The 20,756-nt window shown below is 36.6% G+C and overlaps 1 protein-coding gene across 2 annotated transcripts in view; it reads left to right on the forward strand.

Moving 5' to 3' along the window:
* Positions 1 to 20,018, forward strand: part of PALS1 (protein associated with LIN7 1, MAGUK p55 family member) — a 57,704-nt gene extending 37,686 nt beyond the window's left edge. For both annotated transcript variants that reach the window (XM_080344744.1, XM_080344745.1), the window contains 11 exons: positions 4,288 to 4,365; positions 5,111 to 5,257; positions 5,913 to 6,074; positions 9,238 to 9,315; positions 10,192 to 10,375; positions 11,454 to 11,525; positions 11,999 to 12,070; positions 12,798 to 12,965; positions 13,720 to 13,922; positions 15,214 to 15,324; positions 17,004 to 20,018. In XM_080344744.1, coding sequence (XP_080200870.1) covers positions 4,288 to 4,365; positions 5,111 to 5,257; positions 5,913 to 6,074; positions 9,238 to 9,315; positions 10,192 to 10,375; positions 11,454 to 11,525; positions 11,999 to 12,070; positions 12,798 to 12,965; positions 13,720 to 13,922; positions 15,214 to 15,324; positions 17,004 to 17,180 — 1,452 coding nt within the window. In that variant the 3' untranslated portion in view covers positions 17,181 to 20,018. The remainder of the gene's footprint in view (positions 1 to 4,287; positions 4,366 to 5,110; positions 5,258 to 5,912; positions 6,075 to 9,237; positions 9,316 to 10,191; positions 10,376 to 11,453; positions 11,526 to 11,998; positions 12,071 to 12,797; positions 12,966 to 13,719; positions 13,923 to 15,213; positions 15,325 to 17,003) is intronic.
* The last annotated feature ends 738 nt before the right edge of the window (positions 20,019 to 20,756 follow it).

The following is a 20,756-nucleotide window of genomic DNA, read 5'->3' on the forward strand; positions in this document are numbered from 1 at the left end:
AGTTTCCAAGAAGAAAATACACCTGGGAAAACTCTAGGTCTTTTTTCAGACTTGATATTTCTCCCCATCTTTCCTATGCCTCACCTTCCGAACACATTCCTCTCTTTTTTTCAGGTGATTTGGTACATCCTAAAATCAGATGGTGGTGCAAAGCCAGTTTTGTGTCTCTTAGCAATCTATGAAGAAGGTTAAGCGTAAAGAAAATATTTCTTAATTGAAAATTATTAAACCAATGGTATTTTGTCATTACACAGGAGACTATTATGTAAAAGGCAAACTTATCACTGCACTCGATTCTTCATCTCTTACCACTGTCTTGTCCAGCCTTGAAGTTCCCCAAAAGTCAACATATTACATATATCTGTTCCCATTTTTAGATGTAATCTAGTTTCTCTGTGATTCAGTTTCTGGTGCATTAAAGCAACCTGTATTTTGCAATATGTTTAATTGCATCCTGAAATGATCAAGCTGGAAATTCAGAACAAATATTTCTGTGACTGACAGAAGTGTCTCTAGAGGAACACCTTGAGGCCTCCATTCATATCATTCTGTACTTCCTAGTCTCGCCATAGATAAAAGATCTTATGCTCCTTTTTCAGATCCTTTATTCCATTTTGGAAAGGCTCCTGTATATGTTATGGTAGCAGTATGGGAGGAAATTGTTTCTACTTTAAGAAAAGTTGGGTTTGGTTTGGTTTGGGTTTTGCTTTTTTTTCTTTTTACCTTGACAAAGTGTCTTTCTTGCATGCCCAAATTTTTTCTTGTGCTGTGATTTTGGGTTGTGTCTCTTTGCATTTTCCATCTTTAAACGTGGGCATGGGACGCTCCCCCAGAAAACAGTTAATTTACTTACTTTAGGGTGTATTTGAAAAGGTACTCACAAAAGCCTGGATTTAAGGTACTGATAACATCTTGATGATAAAAGCCACAAGACATTACAGGAAAGAAAAGTAACATACACACATAACATTAATTTTAAATGGCAGGTAATGCTAATGTGCATATTTTAGTGCACAGGTCATCAGTGACAGTGTGTAGCTCTGAAACTGTTCTGGAGTGCACCCTCATTTAAAGCTACAGGCTTGTTTTGTTTGAGGCTTTATGGTGTGCAAGAGAAGCTTTCCTGGAGCTCATGCTTGTGTAGCTCTAACAGGAAAAGACACTTTGCGACAAAATTTCATATTGCAACATGAAACATCTCCCCTTTTAATAAAATAGTAAAAACTAATATCAAATTAATTACACTTTTGGAAATGTGTTGGGGGGGATTGTAATTTGCTACATTGAATTCCAAAAATCTCATTTACTTTTTAACTGATGATTTGCTTCTATAAAACATGATGTGTATGAACAGTATGTTGTGAAAACTTTTTTTATTTTGGATTTTTTTAACCATTAACAATACATGAGAGTGGAAATGGTACATTTTTATGTTCTAGTTCTCTTTAGTAAATTCTTAAAATTAGCAGAACGCTTGTACCAGTTAACTTTTCCCATCGATTCTGATAACCAGGCACCAACAACTCAAGATTTTTCCTTTTTTAAAATAAAATTTAATTGAACTTAAAAGGTGGAATGAAGGACTTGAGCTTAAGTGATCTATTTTAGAAAGCTAATCTTCATGTAACGTGGTGTACTCCAAGTCTTATATAAAAATAGCTAGTAAACATCAAGTATAATTAAATAGATTTAAAATCCATTTAAACTTGATGAAGATGAGAGCAAGGATTATGGGAACATGGTCTGAATCTTGATCTTTTAAGAATATTTGATGCAGCATTCAAGACAGTTTGTAATTTTTGGCCTGTAACAGCAGACATCAAGTACCTTAAAGATGTTATACTTAATTGGCTCAATTTATATAGGCTATGTTTCTAAAGGTTTTGGACTTGCTACTGTTCACTGCAGCATGTGCAGGCAATTAAATTAGATCTGTACTTTTGAGAGGATGCACTGGAAACTTGTAACTTCTGGTGTCAGTGTATTAGGATTTGTACATATATTCCCTTGGACAGTCCTATTCACCTGAGAGCAAACAGCAACAGGATTTTGCAGGTGTGGTTAAATTCTGAATGATTAATATTACTCCAGTGTGTGCCTCAAAATTGTGGCGTGTGTAGTTAAAACAAATTGATAGCTTATTGGAGGCAGCTTGTACTAAAGTTAACATAATCAACAATAAAAACTAGTCTGAATAGTTAAGAAAATACTATGATTGCCACATATCTTGAGTGGATTGCCCATGCTATCTGTAGTGTGTGGCTTCTGGATTGACAGCCCACATTCAAATTTCTTTGTCTGATAAAACTGGCATTCATTACGAGTTACAAAGGAATCTGACATGGGGCAATACTGATGTGATAAGTGGTGTATATTGCAGCCTGAAGCCTTCGTAGTGTTTCATTAAATAAACAAACAAATGTATCTTTCTCTTAAGAGGGGAGGAGCTGTTAAAGTTGTGAATAATGAAATTCTTCAAAACAAATTCAAATTGAGAAAAGGATATTCACTGTACACAGAATGACTGGCTGAGCCTCATTGATTTCTCATGACAAATCTCCAGCCTCTGACTTTGCATTCAAAAGACGGTCTTGCTTGCAGGACTTCTAAGTTGCTTTCTAAGTAGAATTTCCTGTAAAAGGATCATAAAGATTGGATAAATAAGGCTTTAAAGCTTGTTGTAGCTTCTTCAATAAAGGAGTTGAAAGTCCCTTGGAAGTTAAGAGACCTTAAATAAACCTCTATGAGAAAGTGTTTTGTATAGAAGAATCTCTCAACACAGAGGAAAATTTGTTGGTGATATATATCTTTTACAGTGCTCTGTCTACTCTGTAGCATCCTAAAATTCAGGCTGAGCCCAGGAGTGATGATGTCCTGGCCAATTCAGAGGTGTGACTGCAGTCAGGCCTCTATGAAGCTGACTTCTTTTTGTTCTCTACAGTTTTAAAGGAATCAGTTAAAATGATTCCTTAAACCTGGTTTCTTTTTTGGCTGTTCTAAGCTGTACTAGGTTTGTTCACCGAGAAGAATTTTCTAGGGGTGTCAGCAGGAAGGCTTTTGGAGGTTGTGCTGAGTTTATTGCTAAGCACAGAAACTTGTTCCATGTGACAATGTTCGATTGGCAGTGTAAGGATCTTGCTCCATGGGAACAGTTCATTTAGTGGCTTCTGCTAGAATTTAAAATCATCTTTACTATTTTCAATGTTTTCATCTGGTAGTGTCCAAGAGAGTTGTTAGTATTTCTGCAGTTAATTTCTCCTAGGATAGAGGTTCTTCAGACCTTTAGGTATTGTTAGATCTCACAAAAAGCTTAATTATTTTCACTTTGGAACATTACCTCACCCTTAAGAGTAAAAAGCTCTTGAAAAAACTGTTTTCTGTCTCACTGAAAGCTGCTGGTCTATGTATAATCTACTCTTGATATCCCTGAATTCATTTGTACTTTTGGATTTGCATGTCTTTGGTCAGATTAGGCCAGGGGATAATGGCTGTGGGAAGTATCTTCTTCAGCATCATCTTTAGGTAAGATGGACTTCCCTGTTCCTGGTTTTCTCTGTAAGCTTACCAGTGTTTGCTCAGGATGATGGCCAGGCATGTTTGGTAACTGTATGAGAAGGCAAAACTTCTTTTTGGCAACTGAAGCTGCTTGAGCAAAAACTATCATTGTGCTTTATCATTGTGGATTATTTTGGAACCAGCCAAATAAGCTGGTTTTCCAGGACCTTCTGAAGTTTTGACTCACTTTTGGAGGCAGGGGCTCCAGGATACATTGCAAAACCTGTCCTTGAATCTTTGGTCATGCTGTTGGTGGAAATACTTTGGGCAAAAATAAACCATCTACTTTTAAGGAAAGAGGAGGCTAGTCATGTTAATGAGAAATTAGTCCATTTTAAAAGGCTCAGCATATTAACGTAATAGACTTCATTGAGACTAATTATACCATCACGTTACTTTCTAGAGTTTAATTTTTTGTGTGCATCTTTGTGGTAGCTGAGCTCATTGCCAGTCTGTAGTATTGACAAACCTGTGTGATGCACTGGATACTGGTTTAGATTTGGTAGATAATTACTGAGGCAAGGTATGCTGAAGTAGTCCTGTGGTCTCACTTCATTTTTCCTAATGTGTCCCAGATTAAGTTCAGTCAGTGTAACAACTGCATGGATATACTTTATATTCAGTAGAATGAGTAAATGCAACTAGGGGTTTGAGTAGGGGAAGGATGACTGATAAATCACTGGGTAGATTAAGACTTTTACTACTTGTTTTTTGGTTTTGTTTTTTTTTTAGGTACAGAGTGTTTTGAAACCCAGCCACCATAAGGATGGGCAGGAGCTGAATGCTTTGCTGAATGCCCCTCACATGCAGGTAAAGCAAAACAAAACTTCTAATGGATGTATTCCTTGATGCTGGTTTCAGTATAAGTTATTTTGTGCAAATGTTTTGGTCTGACTGGGCAAGGATGGATTTTTATTCTTCAACCCTGTGCAGTTCTCTTACTATTCTTCTAGGATGAGGAGTTTCCAATTTTGAGCAACTAATGGAAATGTCTGGTCAAGTGTAGTGCATGGTTGTATTCAGCCCTTGCTACATTCTACATGTATTACAGGGTGATTTGCACATGAACAGTGTAGCAGTAGATCAGTAGGTCAGGGAAACATGAGCTGCTTTGCTTTTTTTTTTATTTTTTTGACAGCTGTTTTATGCTCACCATAGGGTGCATAGGAGGAATTTTGTCCTGTGGTGGTTTTTTTAAATCCATGAGTAGTTTTCACTGAAGTAACTTTTTATGTCTGTATCTTCAGTCAAATACATAGTAAACCAGTGTCTGGGTTTTTTTTGGAAGGAGAAGCTGTAAGGACACTCACAGTTGTGTGTTCAAAATTGCTTTTGTATTCTTTTCCAGTCTGAAAGGAAAGTTTTGGAAAGCAGTAGGTGCTACAGAACTGTCATAAATGATTTTTTCAATGCTTGAATCAGTTTACAGTCTTCTGTAACCTGCAAAGGCTATTCAAATTGCAGAATTTCATTGACTGCTACTATTTTATATACATGTAAAATGTGAAATTTTCTGTAACTGAGATTTTTTTTTTTTCTTTTTTTTTTGTTCTAGGCACTTTTACTGGCTCATGATAAGGTTGCAGAACAAGAAATGCAACCAGAGCCTGTGACAGATGAAAAAATTTATGAAAATGTTGGTGTGTATGGAGGGGAGACGGTTAAAATAGTCCGTATTGAGAAAGCTCGGGATATTCCATTGGTAAGTACTGGTACTCAGTCAGTTATAAGTGAAGGACATAAACTCTTTGTCTTTTGCAGATTGTTATGAAAGTTTTGGCATTTAAATATAAAGCTGATGCTTAACTTGTAAATACTCTCCCTCCCTCCAAAATGAGAAGTAGTCATAGATGGTAAACTGGTGTGTATTTCATATAGCAGTAGCTGTACTAGCATTTAAAATCTGTACAGCTTCTGTCAACTTGGGTTTGGACAGGACTTCTTGACAAAAGTTACTATCCCAGGCTTTGCTGCAGGGGAGCTTAGAACCTGGTGTCAACTATATGTTTGTTGTGGGGTTTTTTTTTGTTGTTTGAGGGTTTTTTTGTTTAGTTTTTTAGCAACTCTCATCTTCTGTTTTGCATCTTTCAAGTAAGCATTTCCTTTTTAAAAAACAACCATGAATCTTACAGTGTGGAACAATTAAATTCTTCAGTCCTTTAGTCAGCTCGAAGAAGTTGGGCAATGTGGTAGTGTTTTGCTTTTTTTTTCTTTAAAGTGGAGCATCGGCTGTATGCATATGAGCTATTACTTGCATTCTCTTTCAACATAGTTTCTCCACGGGCTTGGAACGTATACAATAGATGGCATTGAGTTCCATACATGTAATAAATTGAGAATGTGTTGCTACTACACAGGGTGCTACTGTTCGCAATGAAATGGATTCTGTTATCATTAGTCGAATAGTGAAAGGAGGTGCTGCAGAGAAGAGTGGGCTGTTACATGAAGGGGATGAAGTTCTGGAGATTAATGGCATTGAGATTCGTGGAAAGGATGTTAATGAAGTTTTTGACTTGCTGGTGAGTTGGACACTTCTTGTTTTCTCTGCAAAAAATACTCATTTCGTAAGACTGAAGCCTGTTTGTTCTGTTTCTCATGTTTAGAAGTATTTTTGTTCTGATAGCTAGTGTTTCTCTGTGGGGGTCATTTCAAGTTTTCTTTCTGATGCATAGTATGGTATTAGTAAATATAATTACATTTATCTGCAAAGATGAAGCCTATGGATGTGGAAGAGAGAAGCTATCATCTTGAGACTTGCTTTTAAATGATTTTTAAGAAAAACTTTGTTTAGCTCTGAAAAGCCATGATTTTTCATCTTTGTCTGCAATCAGTAAATATGGGGCTGTGTGATTGTGATAGCGTCTGCCAGGGATGGAGGTGATTTTCTTCTTAGCAGATCACAGGATGCTGTGTTTCAGGCTGGCTTTAGCCTGAAACAGTGTTGATAAGGCACCGGTGTTCTAGCTGTTGCTGAACAGTGTTTCTCACGCTGTCCCCCAGCTGCAAGTGGGCTGGGGCTGAACAAGAGGTTGGGAGGGGACACAGCTGGGACAGCTCACCTGGACTGACCCCAGTGATATATCATCATTATACATCATAATGTCATGCTGAGCAATAAAAACTGGATCGTGAATGATTGCCTTTGAATCACTTGTTGGGTTGGGTTTTACCCCTTTGCTTACAAAGCTGCCTTTTCCTTGACTAATTAGTGTTTCTTGCTTTTGGTCTTCTCAGTCTCTTTCCCATCCTGCTGGGGAAGGGGAATGAATCAGGAGCTGGCCAGGCTTAACCCACCACAAATTGTATCCCATGAGACCTTTACATGCCTAGACTTAAACAATCATAGGATGTCCTGAGTTGGAAGGGACCCACAAGGATCACCAAGTCCAGCTCCTGTCCCTGCATATGACAGCCCCATAGTTCATGCCGTGTGTCTGAGGACTTCCTGCTCTTTCCCTCCTGATAAAAACTGTCAGTTTACCAGTGTAGACCTTTTTCTGCTTATTACACTTTAATGATTTATCACAAAATTATACATCAGTTCAAAAAAACAGCTAGTCAAAATAACAGATTAGAAATCCAGCATGAACTAGTAAATGCAGAGGTACCCTCTGTCAACAGCCCTGTGAAACAGAATGTCAAAAGCTGGAAATTACCAGTATTGCGCAATATTGCTTATTGCTTGGGCTATTCCCTGGTACCTGCTGTTGATCAGTGTTCAAGATGGGACACCTGGAACCTGACTATGAATCTTTGGTATGATTGCAGCAGGGAAGATCATTCTGTCAAAACGAGAACAGACAAAAATGACTTTTTTATTTTTAAAGAAGTTAATTTATAGCTTTATTACAAAACATTGGAAATGTCCACTAGCACTTATTTAATAGAGTATTTGGAAAAAAATAAATGAGAAATGTATTTAGTAAATCTTTGAATTAGTAGATCTATGCTCTATGGATGAATTAAAATCAGGACAAAGACCTGGGTTCTGCTGTATGTTATATTATTGTAGGAGGAAAAGGCAGCAATATCCATATATGAAGTTCTCATTCTACAGTAAGACCGTAGTTTTTAATGGGCAATTTCCACCTTTAGTTGGATTTTTTTCTCAAATTTGCCGTTAACATTTTTGAGCTAATGGATGGAATGAGGTCAAGTGGAGGGAAGTAGAGGCAAAAATGTTTAGTCTTTGGGGTTTGGTTTGGTTTGTTTTAAAGCTATTTTAAAAGTTTCTTACAGTTATTTGAAAAGCCTTCACTCTGGTTTTCTGGATCACAGATATGGGATTCTCTGTGTTCTGTCATTGTCTCCTGCCATGTGTGTGTGTATATATATATATATATATATATATATATATAAAATGATTTTTAAGTCACATTTACCTAAGTCCTGTGCTTCTGAGAAGAGTCCTTTGTAGATGCTTGACAGATAATTCAACTCTGGCAGTTTAGTTCTCTGCAGAGAGCTAGTTCTGCTCTTGACCAGCTCCTGCAACCTAAGAGTTACAAAATGAATAAAACCACAATACATTAATATAAGGGCAACTTACTTGCCGGGAAAAAAAAAAAAAAAGTGTGTTTTTAAATATATTTTTGAATCGTTAATTTAAAATAATATTTTTAATTCTTTATATGTTGTCTTTTGTATTTTGTAATGTGGAAGTGAAGTTTTAAAATTATTCAGTCCTCAAAAACACTTAAGCATAGGAGAAGGAAATTCCTTCTTAATTTTGCGTCATCACTTGCTACTCAAATGATAATAAACTGTGCATGACCTCAGGCAAGACTATTCACACAATCACTGTGACATTCTATGCATTCCTCGTGGAACTATGCATGCTGACTGAAAATCATGGATTTTCCTTTCTAGCAGCTTAATCATGTTATGCTTAGTTATATTTACTTTATTTAAGCCTTAGGACTGAATTTTTTGAGGTGCGTGGGTACACTTGGTTTTATACAACATAAAGCGTTGTGTTACGGTTCATGGAATGACGTATGTAGGAAGTGAGACATGTAGACCTTGTCATGGGTTGGCACTTGTATTTTTTTCTAGATATTCATTGTGTGTGCAGACACGCTGCATACAAGAGTGTGCAAACAGATAAGGACTCATTAAAGCTAGGATATTTATAAGTTTTACTTAGTAGAAGTGATTGCAATATTGGTATTAAGAACTTCACAGATGCAGGATTTGAGTGTGTTAGTTAAATTTTGAAACAGTGTTTTGTATACTTTAACAGTATAAAATCATAGTAGAAATGTTTCACTTAAGCACTTTTAGAAAAATAATAAATATATACTTATATCTTTTCTTCTCAGCATAGACCCACTTGTTGGTATTTTTGAGCAGATCAAGGGAATATTATTCTCCTTTTCTCCTAAATCTCTGCTTGACAGAATTGCATCTGCTTCATTTCAAATAGAAATAGTTTATGTATAGTCAAGAATGCTAGGCTTTTAAAATCTGAATATCAACATTTGGGTTTCTAGCCTGTCACTGAATTACTGCATCTGTATCTGTACTGTATATTTTAAACTAGGGAAAGAGTAGATTTTGTGCTGTTGGAAATGCCTTTTCCAGGAATTTTTAAAACAATTTCTAAAACATGTTATTTATTAAAATCTTTAACCTTAAGCCATATTTTGATACAGTATATGAAGAGTCTGTTTTTCGTCTCAGGCTGACATGCACGGTACACTGACCTTCGTATTGATTCCCAGTCAGCAGAGCAAGCCACCTCCTGCGAAGGAGACAGTTGTAAGTGACTCTCCATAAGTTCTTGAGCTTGGTGATATGTAACTTATTTTTCCAGTGATGCATAGAAAGTTCTTCTGTAGGTCATTTACATTGTGGAACTTAAATGTTAAACTTAATCATTTAAATTGGTTTCATTGTTACCAGACTAACACCTGAGTTAACTGTTGAAAATGATTGATGGTGTTAAGCTGAAACTCTTAGTATGATTTTAACTTAGTTTCTAAAATAGTAAGAAATTATAAAAGTAGAACTGCCTGTGCTTCTGAAATTCTGTTTTGAAATTCCGGATTTTTTTTTATTTTTATTTTTTTTTTAAAACTACATATATATATATGAATTAGATTGATGGAACTGTAAACTTTAATTATCTCTTTAGCTAATATACTTTTGAGACAGTTTTAACAGTTTGAAGAAAGAATGGACCAATATATGTCACAGCTAAATAAAAATGTTAGTGGTTGGTGACAAAGTAAAGTATTTTACATGTGGAATTTCACCTAAAGCTCAACAAATGGGTTTCAATCTGTGTATTTATTATGTACTTAAAAAAATCAGAGTGTCTCTGATACTTCTCAAATGCAGAAAATTTGTATCAGTAGCTCAAGGCCTGTTGCATCCTGAAATGGTGAGGATGTAGCATAGACTTCAGAGTTAAATTCAGGCCTTTACCTCCAACCTAGCAGAACTCTGTTCCGTTGCTAACCTAGGTAATGATTCTGTTCCATTGTCTCCTGTATGCCCCAGAAAAAGTTTCCATTTTATAGAATCTTGGAGTTTTTATATATCTGAGGTCTACTGCAATCACAGGAAGATGGGGTGTAATTCGTTGGAAGTCACAGGAGTTTTTTTCTTGTTTTTATGTTTGATCTTCCACAGATACATGTGAAAGCCCATTTTGACTATGACCCCTCTGATGACCCTTACGTCCCCTGCCGAGAGTTAGGCCTGTCTTTTCAAAAAGGAGATATACTCCATGTGATCAGCCAAGAAGATCCAAACTGGTGGCAGGCTTACAGAGATGGAGACGAAGATAATCAGCCATTGGCAGGCCTTATCCCTGGTAAATAAAGCTCTAGAAAAAGTTTGAAAGCCAGTTGTTCCAGAGCCACAGGAGCAATATTCTGGTTTTCAAATACTCACCCTTAAATATCCATTGTCTTGAATGTCTGTGACTTTGAACCTTTTGCAACAGAACTCACTGTTAGTTGTGCATTTCATTTATTTAAAACGTATTTATTTAAAAGGTATTTAGAGGCATCTCCATGTAAAGATGTTAGGTGCGGAGTAAGGCCACCACATCCACTGGAGTTCAGCATTCGAGAGCTGCTCCTCTTCCTTCATTCCTCCACCTTGGGGATTTTGTGAATTCAGAGTTCCCTCTGCTGGCTACAGAGGAAACATGGAGCATCAGCCTCCTGCTTCTCTGGAATTGAGAGCAGCTGTTATGTTTATTACTATATTTAGTATATTTGAAAAATGTATCTTTTCCATGGTAACTCTTCTGCCTGTTTTCACTTAGCAAAGAGCTTCAATTGTAACAGTCATGCTGCTTTTCTAACTGTTTGGGGCCTTTGAATAGTAGGGTTTTCAGACATCGAAGTCAGTATATAATTTTTGCATTGAAATATGTACTGCACTCTCGTCCATTAAAGATCCGCTGATCTGTTAAACACAGTGAACAAAAGACTTTTCAAATTCCATAGAATATCACACTGTTATTTTATGACATTTGAGTAAGTTGAGAGGAATGCTGATCTAAATATAGGCTAATCTTTTTCAAGCTGAAGTTCAGAAGATTTAGTATAAATAGAACGCATTTAACATAAAATAATTAGAAAACCATATCATCATAGTGGGGAAATGTAGTCTTTCCAGTAGTTTCAATTTTCCAGGCAAAGCTGTCTAGAATAGTACAAATGCTCTGCAAGTATTTCTTGATAAATATATCTTTGAAGCAATAAACAAGCTTCTCGGCAATTTTAATTTCTCCTTTTAAATCTCTCTTGCATGTTATATTCTACTAGAACCTTCAGAGATTTAAAACCTTAGGAAGAAGTAAAATGAGTAAGTCATTACAAAAAAAGTATGGAAATGGTTTCTAAATGTTAACTGCTTTTGTACTTTTTAAATGCATTAAGGAAAAAGTTTCCAGCAACAAAGAGAAGCAATGAAGCAAACCATAGAGGAAGACAAGGAGCCAGAAAAATCAGGTTGGACATATGCTTTCCAAGGGGGGAAAAAAAACAACAATAAACTTTTATAGAGGTGCTGATCAGTGATATCAGGAACCATACCATTGTAGAGTTGAAGAAAATTCTTGTATTTTTTTGTAATACAAGTGGGATGATTCTTCTAAATTCTTGATGTAAATACAGGTGTGAATTTAGAACTTCATTATATAAATCATTAGTTTTTTCATAACTTTTATGTAATGTAACTAGGATGAGGGAGGGGAATTTGGAAAGCCCCTGTTTTCTTCAAGAATTTTATCTGCCATGACTCAATTGAAGTCCTTGGCATGCAACGTTTGCTTAATACACCAAATTGTTGTAATGAAACAAAGAATATTATGCCTTTTCAAAACTGCAGAATAAATTCACCACTTAAAGATCCAGGTAGTAGGTGGGATAGGAAGGTTTTTATTGTGTGGATATTTGATTGTGATTATTTTTATTTTGGTTAGGAAAACTGTGGTGCGCGAAGAAAAACAAAAAGAAACGGAAAAAAGTTTTATACAATGCAAATAAAAATGATGGTAAGCAACATCTTTTGTAGTGTGTGCACTTACAAGCAACTATGAAAGATCCTACAAGAGCCTTGTGAAAATAATGCCGAAATTCAGAATTTGATGTTAGAAATACTGTGTGATGATGTTCTGTGTGAGAGCAGTAGTATGGTTTGTGGTAGCATTAGTGAAAGGTGTAAAAAAGGTGGCAGGATTTGTAAGGTCATTTAGTGTCTTTACTAAAGACAAGACAATGGGGTGAAAAAACAGATGGCTTTTTAGGCATGGAAACACTCATAATCTTACAATGATGAACCAATTTATTATGGTTTTGTAATATAATCTCATTTTGCATAGTTCAGTAAATGGAAACTTTCTCCACAGAGTTTGTAGGCCATCTATATGATATTCTTATGAAAGTACTTTAGGACTGGGATGACAATTTTTTGTTGTTATTGTTGAGCATAACGTTAGTCTAGTACTAGAAACTTGTTCCTTGGCAAGAAAGTTATTTCCTGAGTTTATGCTACTACTTATATCAGTAGTAAGTGGAAACGCATTTACTTCCGCAGAAAGGGGGAAAAAAAAAAAAAGCCTCTTCTTACTGGGCAAGTGATGATCTTTGGGGTTGGATTGCTTTGGTGACTCACAATTAGATGCTGGGCACTCAGGAACTGCCTGAAACTTGATACTGTATGGCAGGCAATACATGCAACTAGCAGTAAATTATGACTATTTTTATTGTTTCTGTCTCAAGATTATGACAATGAGGAAATTTTGACGTACGAGGAAATGTCACTATATCATCAACCAGCAAATAGGAAACGACCTATTGTTCTGATTGGCCCACAGAACTGTGGCCAAAATGAATTGCGTCAGAGACTCATGAATAATGAAGCGGATCGTTTTGCCTCTGCAGTTCCCCGTAAGAGACCATTGCTTATTCTAAACATTGTCTTCAGACAAATCCCCTTGTGTTGAAAGTAATAATTAGGAGCTTGCGGGTTTTGAGCAAGTCATAGTCAGCTCTTGAATAAAGGACAAATAAAGTTAAATCTTGAGTAGCATGAAGTAGCATTGGTACGTCAGTGCAAATCCAGTGTCCCAACACAATGCTATAGAAGCATCATAAGACATGCATACTTTTCAGTTTGAATAAAATTTGAGTGAGTTACAGAAGCTGAAAAAATAAACTGCTGTATTTGTCGAAGAATTTTTAGCCTACATATCCTGCATAAAGTTAAACTTAGGTGGCTTTAGTGCCTTCCCAAACCACTTACATTTCAGTTAACTTTATATTTTTAATGGCTAGTGTACCCTAAAGTAGGTTTACAAACAGCCTAGCAATATAACTTGTTTATAAACAACTAATAGCTGGTTTTACATCCAGAATGCAGCTGCTCAAGTAAAACTATTCCTCTCCTGGTTGACTAATTTTTTTTTTTCCTCTAGTGAATGTGAACAGGACTTCTAAGTGTAGCTTCAGCCTTTAGCAACTTAATCTGTCCAGGAATATTTATTGTAGAAAATACTTACACTTCTTGGATATTTCATATGCTTTTGTTTTTTTTTTTTGCTTCATTAGCAGTACCTCTCCTAAGAGAGATACTTACTTCTCCTCTTCAATTTTACAGGTGTATCACTGTCTCAGTGTCTTTTTTTGTCGCTCTTGTTTGTAGATACTACTCGGAGCAGGCGAGAGACTGAAGTAGCTGGTAGGGATTACCATTTCATTTCCCGACAGGCATTTGAGAGTGACATAGCTGCAGGGAAGTTCATTGAATATGGAGAGTTTGAAAAGAACCTCTATGGTACTAGCATAGACTCTGTGCGGCAAGTGATCAACTCTGGCAAGATATGCCTCCTAAATCTTCATACCCAGGTATGGCAAAGCTGTTGCCTGTCATGTTTGAATTGTAGAAGCTACTGTGAAGATCTAAGGAGCTGTATTGGTTTGAAAATATACACATCTTCTTTATCTGTGCTAAAGTAAAAGGGGCCTTGGTTCCCAGATATTTAAGCTCATGAGAGCTATCTGAATTGAAAAATTAATTAAAATAAGATTTGTATCTCTCAGTCTTCCAATTACTCTGTGGGCACTGAGGTTTTTGAAGATGGAGAGGAAGTTGTTTGTGGTTGTGCTTGGAAAGTGTGTTTTGGGAATGTTTATGCAGTTCCGTAACAGACAGGATAAAAGTACAGCACATCAACAATATTGAAACACTCTTGAGCTGTAACCTTTTGATTATGGAGGAAGAAGAGACAAATTATGCATACAGACCTCACCTGGGAAATTTAGTCAAATGTGGGAGGAGGCAGAATGCTGGAGCACAGCTCATTTTCTAATGTGTACGACATGGATGACGTCTACTGCTGTTGCAGATGCTGGAAAAGAAGCCCTGAAACTCAGACACATCAGTGAAGTCTGGTAGTACTGCAGCTGTAATTAGCCATCACCAGTTGAGACCATGAGATACTTTACTAGAATAGCTCATGGGTATCGCAAAGCATGTAATAAGTTGAAAATTCATAACACTTTGAAAATTTATCTAATTCTGTGTTTATAAAAATCTGTCTTAGAGACAATTTGTTTGTCCCGAGACACACAGAAGGAACCTTTTGGGAAAATTAAACTATAGTTTGGTTCTTTTTATTTCCTGTCTCTTAATGTAACCTGCCAAAAAAAAAGCTAATCATGCTGTAGTAGTGCAAGTGATACCTTGCATTTTAATCTTCAAAACAGAAAAGGTTAAATTGTAGTATTTAAAGTAAACTGTAGTATTTAAAGACTCTTCTGTATGTTAAAAACTGATACTGTTCCTTAGCATTGTGAGGAAACTTACTTCAGTGTAGGTGACTTTTTTTTATGCTTTTGGATCCCAAAAGATAGGTTCCTTCAGTTCAGTTATGAAAAATATTCTTGAACAAAAGTAAATGTTTGTGTTCCATGAAGCTGATAAGTGTTGGAATATCCATTTTGTAGGAAATAGTGACTGAACTCTTAAGTGCTGAGGTTAATATTGTTATGGTTAATTATACTGCTGTTAATATATTGTACAATTGTTGTTGTGTTTGAAGAGTACATTAACAATTATAGCATGTGAGTAATGCATTATAAAATGCCCTTTCTGTGGGTGGAACTGTTCAATATTTAATACACCTTTTTTCTGCAGTCACTCAAGACACTACGTAATTCTGACTTGAAGCCATATATTATATTTGTTGCACCACCTTCACAAGAGAGATTACGTGCTTTATTGGCCAAAGAAGGGAAAAACCCAAAGGTAATGTGTCTAATACTTCTTCTGAAACCATGTTGCTTTTTATTTACAGATCTGGAATGCTTTTGGTAAACAAAATTGTATACTCTTTCTTTGGAAGTGGGAGGTGGTAATGGTGTTATTAATCTATGACGGGGGGGCCACATCAGCCTTGCGATTGCCTTCAAAGGGCTGAGTGTAATTTTAGGACTGTATAAATGTAGGACTGACACCCCTGATCTATGAGAAGCAATGTAGTTGAGATGTGTGTGCCCCGGGTTTGTAGACAGACCACGCCAAGAGAAGGGCTTGGAATGCTTTCACTCAACTGAAGGGGAGAGGTACGAGGCGAGGGAACCATTGCTAATTCATTAATCCTGGGACACCATGTCTCAGTTGGTGTCCTCACGTTTGGGTACTAAAATATGACTCTTTATTTCAAAACTGTAGAAAACTCAACTTTGTCTTGAAGTGAACTTGAGGGTAACTCTAGGGAGCAAATTGTTATTGTTTTTCTTTTGAGAACTTATCTGACCTTGGAAAAGCATTTACTTGAAAACATATTCCAAAACTCTTCAGTTAAATTTACTTTCATGCTTGATCCTGTAGAATCACTTTTCATGTTTCAACCAGAGTTATGTCAAGTTCTTGGCAAGTTCAGATCATTCAGTTATAAATGAGAAGCTAGTTTTGCAGAGTGAAACTGAAACCTGTAGATTAAACTAGGATGTCAGAAAGCTCAGAAATTGGAGTTGTATTTATGGCAGCTGGGTAAAGGCTACTGTGTTTAAACCCCTTCCCCGATAAAGAAAAGGCTATTTCTTGCATGTATGTGGCTTTGATTTTTCTTAAGTGTATGTAATGCCTATAAAAAACCAAATCTTGAAGGCCTAAAGTCCCTTTTGAAAATATCCTCTTTAGAAAATTATCTCAAAAATTATACCTGAATATTCCTTTATGTAATACAAAAATATGCTGCAGAAGACAAAATCAAACATGCTTTTAGAATCCAAGCATTACAAAAAATCTGAAGTAAAACGAACCATTTCTACTTCTCCCTTTGTCTCATTATCTATATCTGCAATATTCTTTCTTTTGACATACCCCCTTCCAGCTCTGAAATCATGGTTTCTGATTTTTGCAATGTCATTTACCTGATGCTATGGTGATTCAATCAGCTTTCATGTATGGCTCTCTCACTGTGGTTCTCATTGCTGTTATTCATGACAATATTTCTCTGATAGCTGTTGCCTTTGGCTGTTTGGTGTTTGTAGTGCTACATCTTCGGAGGAATGTGGTCTTGTTATACAGTGTTCAAACTTTCACACTATCTCTGTCACCTTCGCTCTTTTTCAGAAGGATAAGGGCCTTAGCAGCCTAACTTACTTTTCAGCAACATGATTTAAGAGCCTCAGTAAGATGAATGTCGTAAAATGAGCAGAGATAGATCATCTTTGTTTACTTCAGTCTGGCACAGTTATTTACTGTTTGGTACTTACGGCCGATCAGAAAGGATTGTCTTGAGTGCCCTTAACTTTCAAATATGTATAATGGTTCAGTCTTATTGTAAACTTTTCAATTGCTGATAGCAGTATCATGAAAATTTATGTATAAGACTTTTCTGAGTTGTGACCTTTCCCTACTGTGGTGGTGTGGGAGAGAGGCTTACACACATACTCTTAACTCTCCATTTTTGATTGCAGCCAGAAGAGCTGAGAGAAATCATAGAGAAGACAAGGGAGATGGAACAGAACAATGGCCACTACTTTGATACAGCAATTGTGAATTCTGATCTTGATAAAGCGTATCAAGAGTTACTTCGGTTAATAAACAAACTTGACACAGAACCCCAGTGGGTGCCCTCTACCTGGCTACGATGAGAGAGCAATTCTGAGGGACAAGCGGACTTCAGTCTAGTAATCTGTCCAAGAAGATGGTGTGTAGGTCTAGTAGAAATGCGTGTGAGCTCTAGACCTCAGTGGCTGCATCCTTTGCCAGTGAAACTGCATATTATTTAAAAATGGCGCTAATCAGCTTGTGAGCCGATTTAACTGATCTAAAGATTGTCCACGTTTCCTTTCTCTATGGTATAGAAGTGGAGACCTTGTCAGTACTAAATTCTAAAGCTTTAGATAGATTTTTCTAGCAACTACTTTTATACATAAATCCACCTTTTACCTAGAATCATCCTTATGAAATCAAAGATTTTAAGTATATGTGTGTGTATATACAGTCCATGCTGTCACATAGTTATAAATATGAATGTTATTTAACACTTAACTTAATGACTTTGTGGGACATTATGGTAGTTCAGGAGCATAATTCTACAGATCACTGGGCAGAGAAATAATTTACACATGAAAAAATCTGACTGTTAATGAGAAATCTCTACTGTTCAAAAAATACACAGAATGAAGATGCCACTCTGGTCTGGAGCTGCCCTGTGAGGCTTGAGTTAATACTTTAATTCTCAAACATTCCACTTTCTAATAGCACTGTAATTGGAAAATGTGTATAATGTAAATATTTCAATCCTTGTGTCTTTTTAGTCAGACTTTTAAAATCGTATTTGACTGCACATTAATTTTAGGTCAAATCAAATATGAATATTATATTGATCTTTTAGATGTGATATTTTTATGGATTTTTTTTAAAAAAACATATTGACTGATTGGAGCCACTGTTTTCCACAGATCTGTAAAGATCTTTAGAAAGGCCGAGGTTATATTTTTGTGAAATATATATAGTTATAAGACATGCTGCTTTAAAGTCAACTCAAGTTCTCATGTTTTATAACAAAATACTGACTAAAATAGACTGATGTGCTGACCATTGGAAGATAGTGGGAGTTTTTTCATCTTTGCGAATGGTTAATCTTCCGGCTCTTGGTCTAATGGATAATGTCTAATGGATAACTAACTGGAATTAAAATAGCTGCATGTAGCTACTATTTTCTAAATATTTTAAGTCACTAGTCAACATATTGTCCTGCATTTGCTCAGTACTGCAGTGAAAATATTTGTAAAACACTGGTAACTGACTGAGAAGTCACAAGAAAGGGGAATATTTGTAACTGCTAAACAAAAAACTTGAAACAAGTGAACAAAAGGCAAGGTCTGTCAATCCTGGCGTGTTTTGCAAAGCAGATGGGAACATCCCTGCATCCTCAAATGATTCCGAGCTGTGAAGGTTTACCTACTGAGGCTGTGCACCTGCAGTAGGGCTGGTCTGTCGCTGAAGGTAACTGAACAGTAGTGTCTTGGCGGGTTTGGTTTTGAGTAGCGCAAAGAACCTTGACTGTGAATCTCTCTTACTTTTAGCCATAGCGTTTCTTTGTTCCTACAGGTAAAACACTGGAGTTATGTCAATGTGTAGTTCACTCCTGTCTAATGTTGAAGGAAGAAAAAGTAGTCATTTTCTGCATTTTGTCTTACATATATTCTTTCCTCAAATGTTAACGAAACAAATTCACACCCGTAGATAAATGGAGAGCTCAAAGTATACAGCAGATACAAAGAAATTGTCAGGTAACTTCCAAAGTTACTGAACATTCAGCACATTTTTGTATTGAAAAATGGAAGTATAGAGGGCATCCCTGTCTTGTTAGAAAACAAAATTATTTGCTGGTTTACTTAGTATTTAGGGCTGAAAAGCAGTTAGTGGGGATAAGTAATGACCCTTCAAAAAGAAAATTAGTTGGAAACTTTAATATTTGTAGTTCATTTCAGTGTTAGAAATAATGTACTAGCTGTTGGCCTGAGGGCTGGATATTCAAAATAATGGCTTTTTGCCTCACATTGCAGGCATGTTCTCAATTTAATTCATAGTTTGACAACTACAATTTTCAGGTATATTGGATGGTCAGTGTTTCATAGAGGACAAAATATTGTATGGATTTTACCAGACTTTAAGATGACTGTAGATGTGTTAGGGTTTTTAGTATTGACTGTTTTATAGTTGGACAAGAAGGTAGAAAGTACTGTCCAAATTCTTGCAGTCACAATCAGCTCAAGATGGTTGCTGGACCCCCTTAGGTATTGTATTCATAAGCAGTGGCAGTCACAGTAAATCATGCCATTAATGTATTTGAATAATGTTTGTCTCCCCAGTTTTCTCTGAAATGGTGTACAGAAGCTGGTTTTATCCAAATCAGCTTTTGAATGTAGACTTAAAGAATGTCGCTTGAAGTTCAGCTCTACTCTCTTAATTCCCGAGGCACACGGTACTTGCTCACATCCACGCAGAGAGGTGCTACAACGTTGATAACCAGTGTTAGCTTTGTCTCCTGCTGAAAGGAAAGGCTTGAACAGCACTGAGAAACATGCCTGGCTGTCCATCTGCTGCCAGTTCGGACCTGGAACTACCTTATTTAAGAAATTATTCTGCCTTCTTTAGTGAAGAATTTGTGTTAATTCCCTTGGGAGTAAGAGGCTATGCAAACTTCACTGGTGAAACTTGTCAGCCTTACAACAGGCTTTGTAGTGAGCTGTATCAGACCGAAATGAGGGTATCTGCTTTTTTACCAGTCCAGATTTAAAAATAAATTTTAGCTGAATTGCATAAAAGAATTTTTGAATGTAATTATATTTGACTTTTTAAAATATAAGATGGGGGTTTAATGCCTTAAATGATTAAGGTAACTTTACTGAGACCTGTGGTTAGCCCCACATTGTACTTTTATACATGTATCTGCACTCTGTATTTTGAGACACCATGAACTGCACACTAATGTAAAAATGTAAAATATTTCTAGATTTAAAATAAATCACTGTACAATTTTCCTTGTAGTAGATTTTGGGAGTCGTCTTTTGCGGAATGTGTGAGAGGTGCTGTGACCCATTAGTGCCCTGGAGGATGTTCTGTGTTCCAACTCCATGCACCCAGTGAGAGAGGTAACATGTCCGCAGATCTAGTTTCTCTCTTTCAGGCTGGCCCTGTATCTTACAACAGAGTATGGATGACATATTCAGCTGTGCTGCCTTCAGCTTCAAAGGAGAAAAATGGCCTTGTGCTTCATAAAATTACAAAATTACTTTTCTAAGATGTTAATAGAAATTTCCTTGTACTTACTCTGCATCTGCAGTTAAGTGCTGCATCATGTTTAACACAAGACGCTTACCTTGAAGAGATCGGTAGTACCAGAGACAACGTACTAGTATTACCGCTATCGGATACGTTCAATTTGCCAGTTGCAAACCTCTGTCTTTAGGAAACCAGCCCTACAAAGTGAGCAGCATTCAGTGACAGCCTTGCTCATCAGCCACTCTCCTGGACTCCCCTCATCAGCCTAGGACAGGAAGAATCACACAAGGATGGACTGCTGTACATTCAACCCTGCTTTCCTTGCCAGGCTACTGGTTGCAACGAAGATTTGGAGCAATGTGGCTGGATAACTGAGAAGAGCTTCTATGTGTTACGGGCAGGAGTGAGATACTTCCCTGCGGTTACTTGTCTGA

The sequence above is a fragment of the Nesoenas mayeri genome (genome assembly GCF_963082525.1).
Source record: "Nesoenas mayeri genome assembly, chromosome: 5".
In the NCBI taxonomy this organism is placed as follows: Eukaryota; Metazoa; Chordata; class Aves; order Columbiformes; family Columbidae; genus Nesoenas; species Nesoenas mayeri.